This window comes from Ceratotherium simum, chromosome 2, assembly GCF_057802395.1.
Source record: "Ceratotherium simum simum isolate JZ-2026a chromosome 2, ASM5780239v1, whole genome shotgun sequence".
Lineage (NCBI taxonomy): Eukaryota > Metazoa > Chordata > Mammalia > Perissodactyla > Rhinocerotidae > Ceratotherium > Ceratotherium simum.
Window position 1 is genome coordinate 14,464,410 of NC_141901.1, and position 15,116 is coordinate 14,479,525.

Genomic DNA, 15,116 nt, shown 5'->3' on the forward strand with positions numbered 1-15,116 from the left:
ATAATTGAAGAAATTTTAATATGGACTTTATATGATTGTGTTTGTTAAATTTCTTAGATGTGATACTTACATTATAGTTATATAGGTATATGTTCTTAGGAGATACACATTGAAATATTTAGAGTTTAGTGTTATGACGTCTGCAGCTTTAAATGTTCAAAGAGATCGTGCAAATGCAACATGTAGATATGAGGGTGATCCTTGTAGCATTCTTTCAACTGCTCTATATGGTTTCAGCCTTTACAAAATTAAAAGCTGGAGGAGGAAAAAAGTTGCTAATGAAAATATACCTGTTTATTTGTGTATATAAATGCAGAAGGAGAAAATCTGTAAGCCTACAATACCTATATATTATTACTGTCTAAAGTATACTTTTTTTTGCCTATGAGAAGCAGAGTAGGCTTGGGAAAGTAGAGTAACTGGGGAGAGAGCAGGGGGAACTCTTGTTTTATTATGTCTATATTTTTGAATGTTTCAAAATGAAAACATACACTGTACATGTTTTTGTTTTGTTTTGCTGAGGAAGATTCATCTTGAGCTAACATCTGTTGCCAGTCTTCCTCTTTTTGCTTGAGGAAGATTCACCCTGAGCAAACATCTGTGCCAGTCTTCCTCTGTTTTGTATGTGGGTCGCCACGACATGGTATAGGTCTGCGCCCAGGAACTGAACCCAGGCCACCAAAGTGGAGCGTGCCAAGCTTAACCACTAGGCCACAGGGCTGGCCCCTAAAAATATTTTTTAATGGAAGTATGTTTACTGTAAAAAAAATTGCAGATATATTTGAGCCTATCACTACATGATAACAAGTGAATTAATATTGTTTGATTAGTTAAATTTTAAAAACCAAGACTGCACCTGAAAAAGAAACCTATAACATATATACAGGCCTTCCATGACTCAGTAAGAATCAAACAGAATGATAGAAAAATGGAAAATGGAGATAAATAGAGGACGAAATATAAATGGATAATAAACATGAAAAGATGTCAGCTTCACTAGTTATCAAAAATGCAGATTAAAGATGCCTTTTTTTTTTTTTTTTGCTATTAGGCAAAAATTTAAAAGATTGATAATATAGCATTGGCCATGGTGTATGGAAACAGACTATCAGGGGCCATTTGCACTCTATGTGCTGCACCCCTCTATATGAGGAGACATATTGCTTGAATTACTTATTTTTTTTAATTGAAAGAAGAAACAATTGAAGCAGAAAATTTTAGGGTTCGGAAAAGAATATTAGAGAATCCTGCTATCCACTTTGATATAAAGTATAAGCTGTCAAATCAGCAGTTCTATGGTATTGTCAATTTCATTCTTCATGGTATTAAAACTTACTTCCTTTCGCTTTCCTTTTTGTAGTACCCATGTTATTACAAATAATGTGCTGTGTTCATTCTTTCTCCCATTTCTTTAAAATTGTGAAACATATACATGCAAAAGAAGATGTGTAGTGTACATGTACATTTTAAAGAACAGTAAATAAAATGAACACCTACATAACTCTCCACCCAGCATAAACAGAACATTACCAGAACAGCCCAGGTCTTCCCAAATAGCATCATCTTCCTTTCATATCAGCCATACCCACGGCCTATCACTGTCCTGAATTTCATGGTAATCATTGCCTTGTTTTTGTTTAGAATTTTACCATATATGTTTCCTTAACACATTGTTTCATTTTTAAACTGTACCTGAATGGATTCACATATATAGTCTTAAGCACTGCCTTTTTTGCTTACTATTGTTGAGATTCATCACTGTTGATGCATATAGCTGTCATTTATTCCTCTACACAATTGAATACCCTTCCATTTTATGAATTTCCCATAATTTATTCATCATTCTACTGTTGATGGATATTTGGATGGTTTCCAGTGTTTTGCTGTCTCTAACAATGCTGCTATGAATATTTTTGTGCATTTGTTCTCTATGTTATAAACCTAGGAGTGCAAATGTTCAACTTCACAAGAAAATGCCGAATTGATTTACACACTCGCCAGCAGCATAATGAAGCTCCTCGTTGTTCCATGTCCTCACCATACTTCTTATTTTCAGGCTTTTTAGTTTTGGCTAATCTATTAAGTATGAAATGGTACCTCATGATTTTAATTTATATACTTCTGATTACTTAATGAGTTTGAACATTTCTTCATGTTTATTGGTCATTCATGCTTCTTCGGTAAAATGCCTGAATAAATATTTTGCCTATTGGGTGGTATGTTTTCTTACTAATTAGTAAAAATTCTCCATATATTCTGGATGCTAATCTGTTAATAGTTATGTGTTGCCAATGTCTTCTTCCAGTTTGACTTGTTTTTTTCACTCTCTTTGTGATGTCTATTAGTGAAGAGTTCTTAATTTTAAGGTAATAAAATTTATCTTTTCCTTTATGGTTAATGCTTTCTGACTGAGTCGTTTTATAAATCCCCTCTAACCTGAGATCATTAAGATAATCTCTCCTATATTTTCTACTAATAGATTTAAAGTTTTGCGTTTTGCTTTAAAATCATTGATCCACCTGGAGTAGTCAGAGGTGTGTGTGTGTGGGTGTGTGTGTGTGAGATGTGATGTGAAGTAGGCATTCATTTTCATGGTTTTTCTGTGTGGATAACTAATTTTTGTGGCACCGTTTATTGAACAGTTCGTTCTTCCTTCACTGATCTGCAGAGCCCACTCTTGTCATATGAATTTGCATCTATGTGCACAGATTGCTTTCTAGACTTCCATTGCCCCGTTGGTCTGTCCCTGTCCCAACAGCTCCTGGTCTCAATTACAGTAGCTTTGTAAGTGTTGACGTGTAGCAGGGCAAGTCCTACCTAATTCTTTTCAGGAGCGTCTTGGCTATTTCTCATCCTTTGCTCTTACATATAAATTTTAGAATCAGCTTCTCAAATTCCACATAAACCCTACTGGAATTTTTATTGAAATGACACTAAATCTTAGATCAATTTTGGGAGAATTGACATCTTTACAACATTGAACCTTTTTCTTCATCTCATGGTATTTCTCCATTGATTTAGTTCTTCTTGAATTTCTGTTAACTATTGTACTTTCCTGTATGTCTTTTGTTACATGTATTCCTAGGTACCTTTCTTATAAATGACTTTTATATTTCTAGTGTCTAGCATTACACTTAACTTTCATATTGAGCTTTTCCAAGCATTCTTGCTAATCTTTCTTATTAATTTGGTAGATTGTGATGGATTTTTTTATAAATATGATCTGTGAGTAATGGCAATTTTATTTCTTCTTCACCTTTATGCCTTTTATTTCTTTTTCTTTCTTTTTTTTTTTTTTTTTTGTGAGGAGATCAGCCCTGTGCTAACATCTGCCAGTCCTCCTCTTTTTTTGCTGAGGAAGACGGGCAGATGTGCCCGTCTTCCTCCACTTTATATAGGACGCCACCACAGCATGGCTTGCCAAGCAGTGCGTCGGTGCGCGCCTGGGATCCGAACCAGCGGACCCCAGGCCGCCGCAGCAGAGCACGCGCACTTAACTGCTTGCACCACCAGGCCGGCCCCTATTTGTTTTTTCTTTTTTTTTTGTTATCTTATTGAGCTGACGAGGTCTTCCAATTCAGTGTTGAATGGAAGTAGCAATGGTGGGCATCCTTGTCTTGATACTAATTTTGAAGTGTGCTTAGCGTTTTACCCTTGAGTGTATGTGTTGCAGGGTTTTTTTTTCTCTTTCCTGCTTTGTTTTGGTTTGGTTTTTGTGGTGGTGGTTTGTTTGGTTGGTAGATACCCTTTATTGAATTAGGAAGTTCTCGTCTATTCTTAGTCTATCATAAATATGCATTATATTTTAGCAAATGCTTTTATTTTGCATCAACTGAGTTGATCATATTTTTTCCTCTTTTAATCTGTTAATATGGTATAATTATTGCTTTAATAATTCTTCTAAAGTTGAACTGACCTTGCTTTCTTGAAAGGAACCGAACTTAGTTGCATTAATTGATTTCTAACATTAAACCAGCCTCACATTCCGGGGACAAATCCAATTTGGTCGTCATGTATCAGCTTTTTTATACGCTGCTAGATTCAGTTTGCTGATATTTTATTTAATATTTCTTCATTATGTTCATGGATGTGATTAACCTAATTTTCTCTTCTTTTGTAACAGCACTTTTTTCATTTCTAAAGTGTAACTTAAAAAAAGAATAACTAGAAAAGTAACAAGCATGCTAAGAATACCTTTTTTTTTTTTTGAGAAATACAAGACTACATTATTAAGAATTGTCTGAAAGCACTGCTGGTTTATTAAATCATCAGGTTTAAGATACCACCCCTATTATATTGTACACCTTCAGCTTACACAGTGTTGTATGTCAATTATATCTCAGTAAAGCTGGGGGAAACAAGATAACACCTCTGTTAAAATGCAAGCTATTTCCCATAAAGAAGGGTTGAGGGATAGCATGGCAACAGAAAAAGACAACATAGGTGAATTTATCAGATCCACTAACAGATCGTGCTCTTTGGGAATGGACACAAGGACAGTTAGGTGGTTTTTTTTGTTTGTTTTTTTGTGTGAGGAAGATTAGCCCTGAGCTGACATCCGTTGCCAATCCTCCTCTTTTTGTTGAGTAAGACCAGCCCTGGGCTAACATCCGTGCCCATCTTCCTCCACTTTATATGGGACGCTGCCACAGCATGGCCTGGCAAGCAGTGCGTCGGTCCACGCCCGGGATCTGAACCCGTGAACCCCAGGCTGCCCAAGCGGAGCGCGCGCACTTAACCACTACGCCACCAGGCTGGCCCCAAGGACAGTTAGGTTTTGATGAAGAATTGAAGCTGGGAACGATCTGGAGAGTAGGACACTATCTAAAGAGGGCGCGCCTAGATGGAATTCAGTAGTAAAAGGCCCTGAGCAGACCTGACCAGCGTAAAGTCACAAATCTCATCTCTCACTAGGAGAAATGGAAAATACTCTAACACTAAATTTTTGCTTAAGATGAGCCATAAATTTTGTGTTTCCATTAATTATCTTTTTTATCTCTCAGTTCAAATCAACATCAAATAAGAACGTATCTGTGGTAGGATGGATGGTGATGATGGCTGATGACCCAGAACATCCAGATCTCTTCTTGCTGACTGACTCTGAGAAAGGTGAATCATTAGAATAACTAGGGTTTAAGATACTGCATATATATAACTTTCCATAAGCCAAAACCTAGTTTAACTGGAATACCCTACTGGGGGCATGTTTGTGTACTTTTATCTCTTGGGAAATATTTCTGTCACATAATGTGTAGTAACGATGTCAGTACTTTTAGATATCAATATCTATTAATTGCTTACTTAATAAACTTATTCTCTTTGCTGCATGGGCATAAGCTTGCAAATAAAAGCCCAAGTAATCCCTAGAGAGCTAATAATCAGTAAGGGAGGGAGGGAGACAGGGGAAGGAAAAGAGGAATTTAAGAATCTATAGGCTGCTGTTACTTTAAAATCTCAGAGATTTGCCATATATGCAGTATCCCTTCATTTATACCCTGAAATGAATTGTTGCTCTTAAGTTCTGAATGTGATAGAGGTTTTTCTTTAAATGATTTTTATTCTGTTACTTTTAATTAAATTAATTGGTTATTTGACTCAAATAGCTTTCCAAATAAGTATGATTTTAATTACAGTACTTTGCTTACAATATATAGAGACATTTATGAATGAAATTATTGGCTATTGACCATAGGAGTTTTTTAAGCGGATGAGAGAAGTTGGAGGGTAGGCTGTGTAGAATCACATCACGCCTCCTTACTGTGCTTGTAGTGGAGACCTCAAGCGGTGGTCAGCACAGATCCTTACATGATGGCTTCATAACAACTGCCAGCTGTTGATAAGCACCACAAAGGAAATTCTTTCATACCTCCCCAGAATTCTCTACTCCAGCAACTCACAACTAAAATGATAGTATATTACCTTTTATGGGCTGTACAATTATATTTTACCTCTGTTTATTCAGAATGTGTTTTATATCAACAGATATTCTGCTTTTAGGATGTTATGGTATTTTAAGGAAAAACTCAAGTAAGTACATATATTGGATGCAGAAAAAAATAATAGCAAAATAGTCTTGTTTTGAGATGAAATAGATTGATTTATAGAGTAAGGACTCCTTGCTCAACATTCTGAACTCAAAGCCCCAGTCCCCCAAAATCCCAAAGGCATTATTCATAAAATTACATTTTAAAAGGAGATCATTTTCGTTGGGTTTAGTTAACAAATTCATTGTTTTCCTTCAGTTTCCTTAGTGTGCTTGATAGAACTGTTTCATGGTAGCCAAGATTTTTATGAAATCTGTACTAATGTCTTTTTCGGGGGAGGAGATATGCCTTCTATTCAGATTGATCTAATGTCTGAATCTGAGTTCAACAAGGAAAACAGTATTATTTGAATAATAAAACATTTGGTAAAGAAAAACTATTGCTTCTGAAAGTGAAAAAGTTCTTTGAGTTTTAAAATCTCAAGGAAAAGCTGTATAACGCCTAAACATAGATTAGGCTCTTGAGCCATTGAATACAGTTATAAAGGAAAGAATAGGATTCAGTAAGAATTGGGAAATAACAAGAACTTAAGTAAATGAAAAAAGGGAATAAAGTTCTACTTAGCAAAGCCTACAGTACATGAATCCTTTCTTTTCTCAGTTTATTACCTTAATATGTATAACCATATAAAATATCGTTATTATGTGTCAGTCTTGAATTAGAGTCAACATAAGGTCTACTAAATACAACAACACAGATGAATTTCTAATGTTCTAAAGAAGAAAAAGATGCCTCCTCAGACTTTCCCAAAAAGCCCTCAATAAACCTGGGAATCTATAATAATTTTGACAAATGTAACTAAAAACTAAAAGCATATTGATGTTAGTTGATTAATCCTTAATCACATTAAATAGCTAATGTTTAAATGTCAAACATGTTAAACCATTTTGGCTTTAAAAACTTAATGTCTACAAATATTTAGATCATCTAAGCAGTATTGAGAACCAATTTTTGCACTCTCATTCACACATACAAATATAGAGAAACCAAACAATTATTTTATTTAGATATACTTTCCTCTAAAGAACATTTAAGGCGAGAAGTAAGATTACTTCTCTTCCAATTCATAAGTAGCAAAACAGTGACTTTCTGAATAAATGATAGCATGTGAATGTGGCATAGAGAACTCTTCTTTTTGTTTGTATTGGAAAATCAGGTGTTAGAGAAATAGAATTCTGAAACTGAGAACTCTAGTCATGTTTTATTTTGCTCTTTGATACCTGGGAGAATTATTATATGTCAGAGTTCTTACATTTTTATTCTTTTCCCCTTGTTTTTGATAATTTTAGGAAATTCCTACAAGTTTCAAGCTGGCAGTAGGATGAATGCAATGCTGTGGTTTAAGCACTTAAGTGCAGCCTGCCAAAGTAATAGACAGCAGGTGAGCCTTTCTCCTGATCTTCAGAGTAGGCCGTAACTTGCGAGTATATTTAAAAGGGTTCCAAAGAGAAGTAAGTAGACTAATTTTCTGAATGAAGTGGGAAAATGGTATTGTTTTTTTCTTTTTCTTGTTGACAGCGGTCAGCAAGACATCAAGTCCACATTTTAGTGAGGGGATGGGCAATAAACAAGTGAACAAATAAAATTTCAGAGAGTGAAAACTATATAAAGAAAACAAAATAGAATCATGTGATATAGAGTGATGGGAGTCGACGCAAGTTTAAATAAATAAGAGTGAGCAGCAGAGATCCCCCTAAGGAGATGACATTGACATGAGTGACAGTAAGGAACAGCCTTGTCAAATCAAGGGGAACAGTTGGGACCGGCCCGGTGGCGCAGCGGTTGAGTGTGCGCGCTCTGCTTTGGCGGCATGGGGTTTGCAGGTTTGGATTCCTGGCACGCACAGACGTATCGCTTGTCAAGCCATGCTGTGGTGGCGTCCCATATAAAATCCAGGAAGATGGGCACGGATATTAGCCCAGGGCCAATCTTCCTCAGCAAAAAAAGAGGAGGATTGGCATCGGGTGTTAGCTCAGGGCTGATCTTCCTCTCACACACACACAAAAAATAATAATAATAATAAAAAGTTCAAGGGGAACAAGAGTTCTGGTAGAGGGAACAGAAAGTGCAAAGACCTTGAAGCTGGAGTGAGCTTAAGGGGTTCAAAATAGGGAACTGTGGCCTGTGTTGGTGGAGTGTAGTGAGGGGCCAGGGTGTGTAGCTCTAGAGGGGGTAAAAATTAGATGGCACTTTAATAAAAATTATTCTGGTTCATCTTTATTTGTTCTATTGACAGCTTGATGTGGGTTCCTGTGGTTGCAGTGAAACCCTAAACCATATGGATTTTCTTATTTTTATTTTACTGACACAAAGATGGTGTAATTCAAAGGCTTTCAGCTGCAAAGGAGAATGAATCCATAGTGTTGTTTGCCCCAAACTCTGTTGCAGATTTAAAGTTGAACTACAAATTAGTAAAGTGGACATAAAATAAACATAACTGCAGTTACAGAAATTTCTGTAAACTTGTAGTTGAATATATATGAAAATCATTGACTTAAGGTACTGAAATACAGAAATATATAGTAAATATTATCAGTAGCTAATTTTGAATAATATAATAATTACATAAGTTTATAAAGCATATAAAAGTATTTTTCATCCCGTGATATCACGACCTAAATTATTGCCCCTTTTTTGGTAAAGGAAGAAACTGAGGCTCAGAGATGCTAAATGGACCTACACAGGGTCAAACAAGTAAAAACTGGTGGACCTGAGACACAAACTCAGTCTTCATCCTTTAGGTCCATTCTTTTTAAACATTGTTAGAATGGGCCTTGTTCTCTATAATTTTTATTTCAAATATATATGACAGACTAATAGCAGTATTTGGTACCATTTTTAACAACCTCCATTAAAGACACAAAATGCCACAGAGCAAAAGTTACTTTCTTGCCCTTGTCAAGGCAACCAGTGTCAATTAGTGTCTGGGACAGAATGAAAGAAACAGACCTTCTTTTGCCTAGACTAAGCTTTTAGGACTCAACTCCATGCTATACTTTTTTTAAGTGTAGCTTAAAGTATTAAGCATCATCTTTTAAAAATCTCAGATTTCAAGATTAATCTAGACAGCGTATGCACACCAGCATAGAGGGTCAATTTCTTTTACTGTGTTATTGGAACTTCCTGCTGAACAAGCCAACCAGATGTGTATAAATGGTTTTTGTTTGTTTCTATAATTGCAAGAATCAGAGTAGTAGCAAATTTATAAATAGAAGCTGTGGAATTTGAAATTTTTAGTAGAAGACTAATTGACTCAAATACAGCATCTTAAACCACATTCAGGCAACTTAGGAGGAAATGGAACTTTTACTTTATTTAAATATGTGTTTCTTATAACAAGGCCTGAGAATTTATACTTTAAGCACTTGAGCATTTGTATTGTATTTGATTTATAATTCAGTTAGGGTTGTATTGTCAAATAACTTTTCATTCAGAAGCCGACATATGTAAGAGATTCATTTATTTTGAGTATCCTAGGTTTTCAGAAAAAGATTGCTGAAGTGTGAGAGCTGTTAAGCTGTTTTAAAAGGACAGAGAAATGACCACTGATGTATAAATGAATATCTCGGACAGAGATAGCTGATAGCACAACTTTGAAAGAGCGTTTTTTTTTTTTTTTTTTTTTTTTTTTGGACATGGTGAAACCCTCTTTAGTCCTTGACTAGAGAACTCGTCAACTAATTTTAAAAAACAAAATATATTCATATTTCAAAGAATTATTATTGAATTTCAGACTGGTAAGAAATCAAGTTAAATTTGATCCAATCTATAAGCAGCAAACTATTATATAACCTATTAATTTTTCAGAGTCACGAAATATAACGATGAGTTTTATTCTTTCATACTTATTTTCAAGATGATTTAACAAAGAAATTCTTAGTAACATTTGTTATAAAATAATCTGCACTGGATTTTAAACTTTGCATGTAGGAATTCATTGTAATGCATATAATGAGAAAATAAATGATGACAAGCATGTTTATCTGGAATCTCAGCATACTAGAGCCATGCTTCTTCTTTTCTCATTCATTATTCACTCAGTGAACATCTACTGAGCCCCTTATGTTAGATAAGAAACATACTGTCTCTGCCCTTTCTCCCATGCAGATTTCAGTTTACTAGAAAGTATTCACTCATCTCAGTGATTTTTTTCTCTCAAAAATGTCTAGTGTATTTTTTTCATTATTCATAAACAAATGCAATACCTTCTATCAAATTCCTTTTTAAAAGAGATACTTAGGTCAAAAATTTTAATATTTAGGCTTACTTAAAGTGATGAGGAAAGATAAGAAATAGTACTTTGAAAAACAACTTTTAAATATTCTCAGTTTATCATACTCATATTTTTTAGGTTCCTACAAACTTGATGACTTTTGAGTAAAAGCCAAGGAAGAAGAGAGGTGAACCATTGCTCCTATGTGAGAGCGAGGACTGATGCAAGAGCGCCAGCTGTAAACCATCCCTGTGCCAGGAAGAGCCCAGAGGTTCTGTCTCAGCCTTTGGAGTTCTGAACCAAAAAAGCACTAATTTCAGGGAATGAAGTGCGACATTCCCAGAGAACAAATTGGAGTTGCAAAACAAACTGCCATGGACCATGCTTCTTATCTCTGAACTGACCTGTGGAAACCACTGCCTTAAAAGAATGAAAGGAAAACCAACATGAAACACCAAATAGTGTGTGTGAATCTTCTGGCGGTGCTGTGCTTGGAATAGATCGTAGCTAATTTGCATTTCTTTTAACTTTGTACTGATTTTGGAGGGGGGAATCACCTTTTTTAGATACACTTTAAAAAGGAAAAACATGTTTCTTATGGGTTACGTCAGGAGCTGGTTTTGAACTGAGGTGTAAAGATACTCTAACTTATTGGTATTCTACCAGCAGCCTCCCAGAAAGGTTTGTTTAGCCTCCATCAGTCTGCAGCCTCACTCGCTTTCTCACAGCACGAATGTAGGAGTTAGAAATGTTAATAATGTGAGTTGTTGGGCTTCGTTTGGGATGGGAGGGGCGGTTGTTTTATTTTGGATGAGGGGAGATTTTTTTAAACACTAAACTTCTAAAATTTAGTACTGTGTGAGGAACATTTTTCCTGCAGGAGGTATAAAGGCTGAGTGTTCATATGCCAGACACTTTTTTCAAGTGGGTTTTAGGAAACATGGTCGTTTTTAAGTGGGTTTAAGGTTTAGCCTTCTATATGAATTTGTTGTTGGACCACAGATCTGCTTAGTAGAGACTGTAATCCCAACTTAAACTTTTCTGAGAAGATTTTACAATAATTACATTTTTCATGTCAATGGATTATCCCTTCTACCAGTCCACAGGTGATTTTTATCTTCAAGGTGACGTGTTGATAATTCGTCCGGATATTTTCTTTTACAGTGTTTAATATGCACGTTGCCAGTTATTTTTTTTTATTATTCATATTCATTTTTTGTTCAATATGAGATTCAAGATCATATTTGTTTAAAAGAGATTCCACATATATATGTATTGTATGTATTTTATTATAAAGCATACAAAATAACTTTAAAAGGGAAAAAGGTGAAAGATTGAGATTCTGGGAATTTTAAGTTTCAAAACTTTCCTTCTCATACAACTTTCCTTTATTACAAAACATTTTTGTGAAAACTTACTATAGGTCCTACCACAAAACCATATTTTGTCAGCAGTTGACCAAGCAGTTTTGTGAGAGCTCTTCTATGCAATAACGCATTTAATTTCCAAAATAAATGTTGAATTACAAAAAGGAAAAAGAGTTTGAAGGTGAGATGCCTTAGGATTTTAGCAAAAAATGACACTTGGACAAAGACTATGTGTTGGATGTTATAAACTTATGAGGCATCATAATTTTAGCAGTGCCCAGAGTAAGAAATGCTTTTTGACTGCTATCTTCTAATAGACTTCCATTACTTTAGGCCTCACATAAAATTTCTCATATTTGTATGCTTAGAGAATTTTGTACATTTTTTAAATCATAAATATTTTACTCTTAAATCTCTGAAACTTAAATAGAAAATGTTGCCCACAGAATAATTAGCTAAAAATTTATCCAAAGGAAAGTAAACAAGTTTTTTCTGAGTGCTAAGTTTTTAAATTTAGTTTTCTGCTTGGAAAGGATATTAAGAGTTCAGATATTTTTCTCATATAGTATAGTTAGAAATACCATTATTTCTGGTTTTATGGAAGGTGGGGCTGGAGAGGGCAAAATGTTGCCTGTGCTGGATGATTTTTCAATTTATGACCTCCCAAGCTTAACCCACGTTGGGTACATAGAAAGACACCATCTGGGTAGCCAGCAGTATTACTGTGTAGACCTTGCACATCTTACTTTTGTTTTGCTTTTTTTTAAATTCCTTAATTTGTTTATTTCTCTTCAGAAATAAGTGTTTTTAACATTGTATCTGCTTTTTAAAAAATATTGTGGATGAGAACCCTGTGGATTTTTTACTATTATTGTTGTTTGTCATAAATAAGCTAAAATAGGAATGTTGCAGGTTAACCATATCTGTAGAGATATGCAACTGGAAGTCAGAGCCTGACATCACACAGTTTTGCCAAAGAGAGAGCTAAACTGGAAGATGTGTTTGATATTTTCAGCTCTAAATATTAATGGGTGCTTGCACAGAGTAAGAATAGTGTTCATGTTCGTATATAGAATTGTGGCTTCTATCTGACTGAAACTCTTAACATCACTATGCAGTAGAAGTTGCCATTGTTTTTCTGTCTTCAAATTTGTCCATTCAAAAGATTAGTCATTGCTTTTTAAGATTATTTTAGCATTTGAAGCAAATGGAAACCAGTGAGAGAAGTGAATTAAAATAGTGTAGGTGAATTTTTTATCTATAATTCACCAAATGATATCTGATAATAATTCAAGTAAAGAAAATATGTCACCAAAATGTATTAAATATTTAGGTAGTTTATTAGTGGGAAGATGAAGTTTTTTTCCTATTATGCCTACCCTTAATAAATTAGTAAATTAGTGACTCAAAAGGTTGGAATTTCCATCAATATTAAACTCATTTATTTCTCTACTAGCCAAGAACTCATTAGAAATCCCATTATAATTTAAATTTAAGCTAGTTTATGATAAGCATAATGATTGGCATATTATACAGCCTGGTGTAGTAGTATATAATACTAACCAAATGCAATTTGACACACATCTCATTTAACAGTTATTTTGAACATGTAAGCTTATTTTTCATATGGAAGTAACATATTTTTAAAATATAACTATGAAAATAACTGCATAACGACCTTCCAGAGCACTATTTTTGGTTTCATGCCCCCTCTGTGTTCGGGCTCTGCTTATTTTCAGAGGTATTAATTTTACTGTAGCCTCCAGACTGTAAGAATTGAAAGTGAACTGATCAAACACACCTTCCTATTCTCTTTTCTTCACTATGTAAATATTATTTGTGTAAACATTACAAAAAGGGATCCAGACAATTTGAGTATTTTTTTTTCTCCCTAGGCATGTGCTTCAATGACATTTTTTTTCTGTGTGGAAAATGCCATATAACTATTGCACTACCTTCTATATGACTGTTTTGGTGTTGGGTCTTTCTGTATGTCAAGAGTTAGGGTGTTTATAGCTGCAAAGTTTTTGTAAGTGGCTTTATTCCTCTTCTGGAAGATTTATAAGGGAGCCCAAGGAGCACTATTGTTATAGAAGGAAAAAATGTTTACAGTGTCTAGTGTACATACTCTATATATTAGTTGAAACTGGGGCCCTCTAAGAGCAGCCTAGCCTGTTGATCTCTTGAGATTACTAGAATTTACCTGGCCAAATGGCTTGAGCAGAAATCTTTCTTTTTTCTTTTTTTTTAGGTTAAATCTGTAAGCTGTATGCCTTTACTACTGAAAACAAAACTGTAGGACATTGTATTAATTGGAAATCAATAATAATAGTAGATTTAATCCATTAACTTTTTAAAAGAATATATCCTCTGTTGATTTCCTTCCTGTTTTTGAGGCACATTCCTTTATAACCAGTTTTGAAACCACCATATTATCTTCTTCTGCAAACAAGGGGTACCAGTGTTGCTTAACGGAAGATAATCTTTAATAAAAGAAATCCTCTGCTTCAAAGGCTTTTGAAATAATTGGATCCCTTTTTGAAAATGAAGATGAATTTGCCTGTCTCTGGTGGAACAGTAGTACTGCTGTTGTGTGAATAGATGATATAAAGCAAGGGGTGAGGTTTGTCTGGCGTTTTCAGTGATCTTTTAGGGTTTGCTTTTATTTTCTCTCTCTTCTTTTGTATTATTTCTTTGGAACATAGTAAATTTATGATTTTACAACCAGAATGGTATTCTGTTTTTTCTAAGTTTTGGGATACAAACATTGTTATTTAATCTCATTGATGACAATAATTATCCCTGTGAAGTCAATCTTTTCAAAATGATTCAAGTACTTTTTGGTTTTGCTTCCCTAAAAATGGCTTGTGTCAAAAGTGACTATTTTTTTTTTTCTATTTAGAGGAATCTAACGAAAATGAGATCTGTGCATGCAAACTCTTAAGCTTTATTGAAAGCAGTTTCATTACACCAGTGTCTCAAGTTGTAGTGTGGGGAAAATTTGGTCAGTGCCTTATCAATTTGAAGACCACGTTTAGGGCATCGAGTATGACAACAATCATTTGCCCTCTTGCTCCTCTTATTTCAGGAGTGTGTGTTCTCCCTCTCACCACCAGCTTACTCTTTCTCACTGCAAGTCTAAGAAAGGCTGTACAGATACCTCTAGGTGATGGTGCCGTCCTCCTCGGTTCTGAGTCTTTTTATACAAGTTCCTTCCCTGTTCCTCTCCTTCCAAGGTAGAGGATTAAAAATAAACCCACCCAAATCAACTTTTAGATAAGCACTCTTAAGAACAACTTTGAACAGTATCCGTCCAGCTGAGTTTATTTTTGTGTTGTTGATGTTGTTTTGAGCATAGATTTAATTATAAGTCCTTTCAGAAAATCCCTAAAAGAGTACAATATAGCCAGAAAGATTTGTTTGGGTTTTATTGAAGCTGCTAAAATCTTGTAATGGGAGTCCTTTTGGCTAGAAATGAGATTTTGTTCCTTT

General features: G+C 34.8%; 1 protein-coding gene across 2 annotated transcripts in view; it reads left to right on the forward strand.

Moving 5' to 3' along the window:
• RALGPS2 (Ral GEF with PH domain and SH3 binding motif 2) overlaps positions 1-14,354 on the forward strand; it is a 169,814-nt gene extending 155,460 nt beyond the window's left edge. For both annotated transcript variants that reach the window (XM_087438382.1, XM_087438386.1), the window contains 3 exons: positions 5,004-5,109; positions 7,334-7,425; positions 10,396-14,354. In XM_087438382.1, coding sequence (XP_087294508.1) covers positions 5,004-5,109; positions 7,334-7,425; positions 10,396-10,425 — 228 coding nt within the window. In that variant the 3' untranslated portion in view covers positions 10,426-14,354. The remainder of the gene's footprint in view (positions 1-5,003; positions 5,110-7,333; positions 7,426-10,395) is intronic.
• Positions 14,355-15,116: the final 762 nt, after the last annotated feature.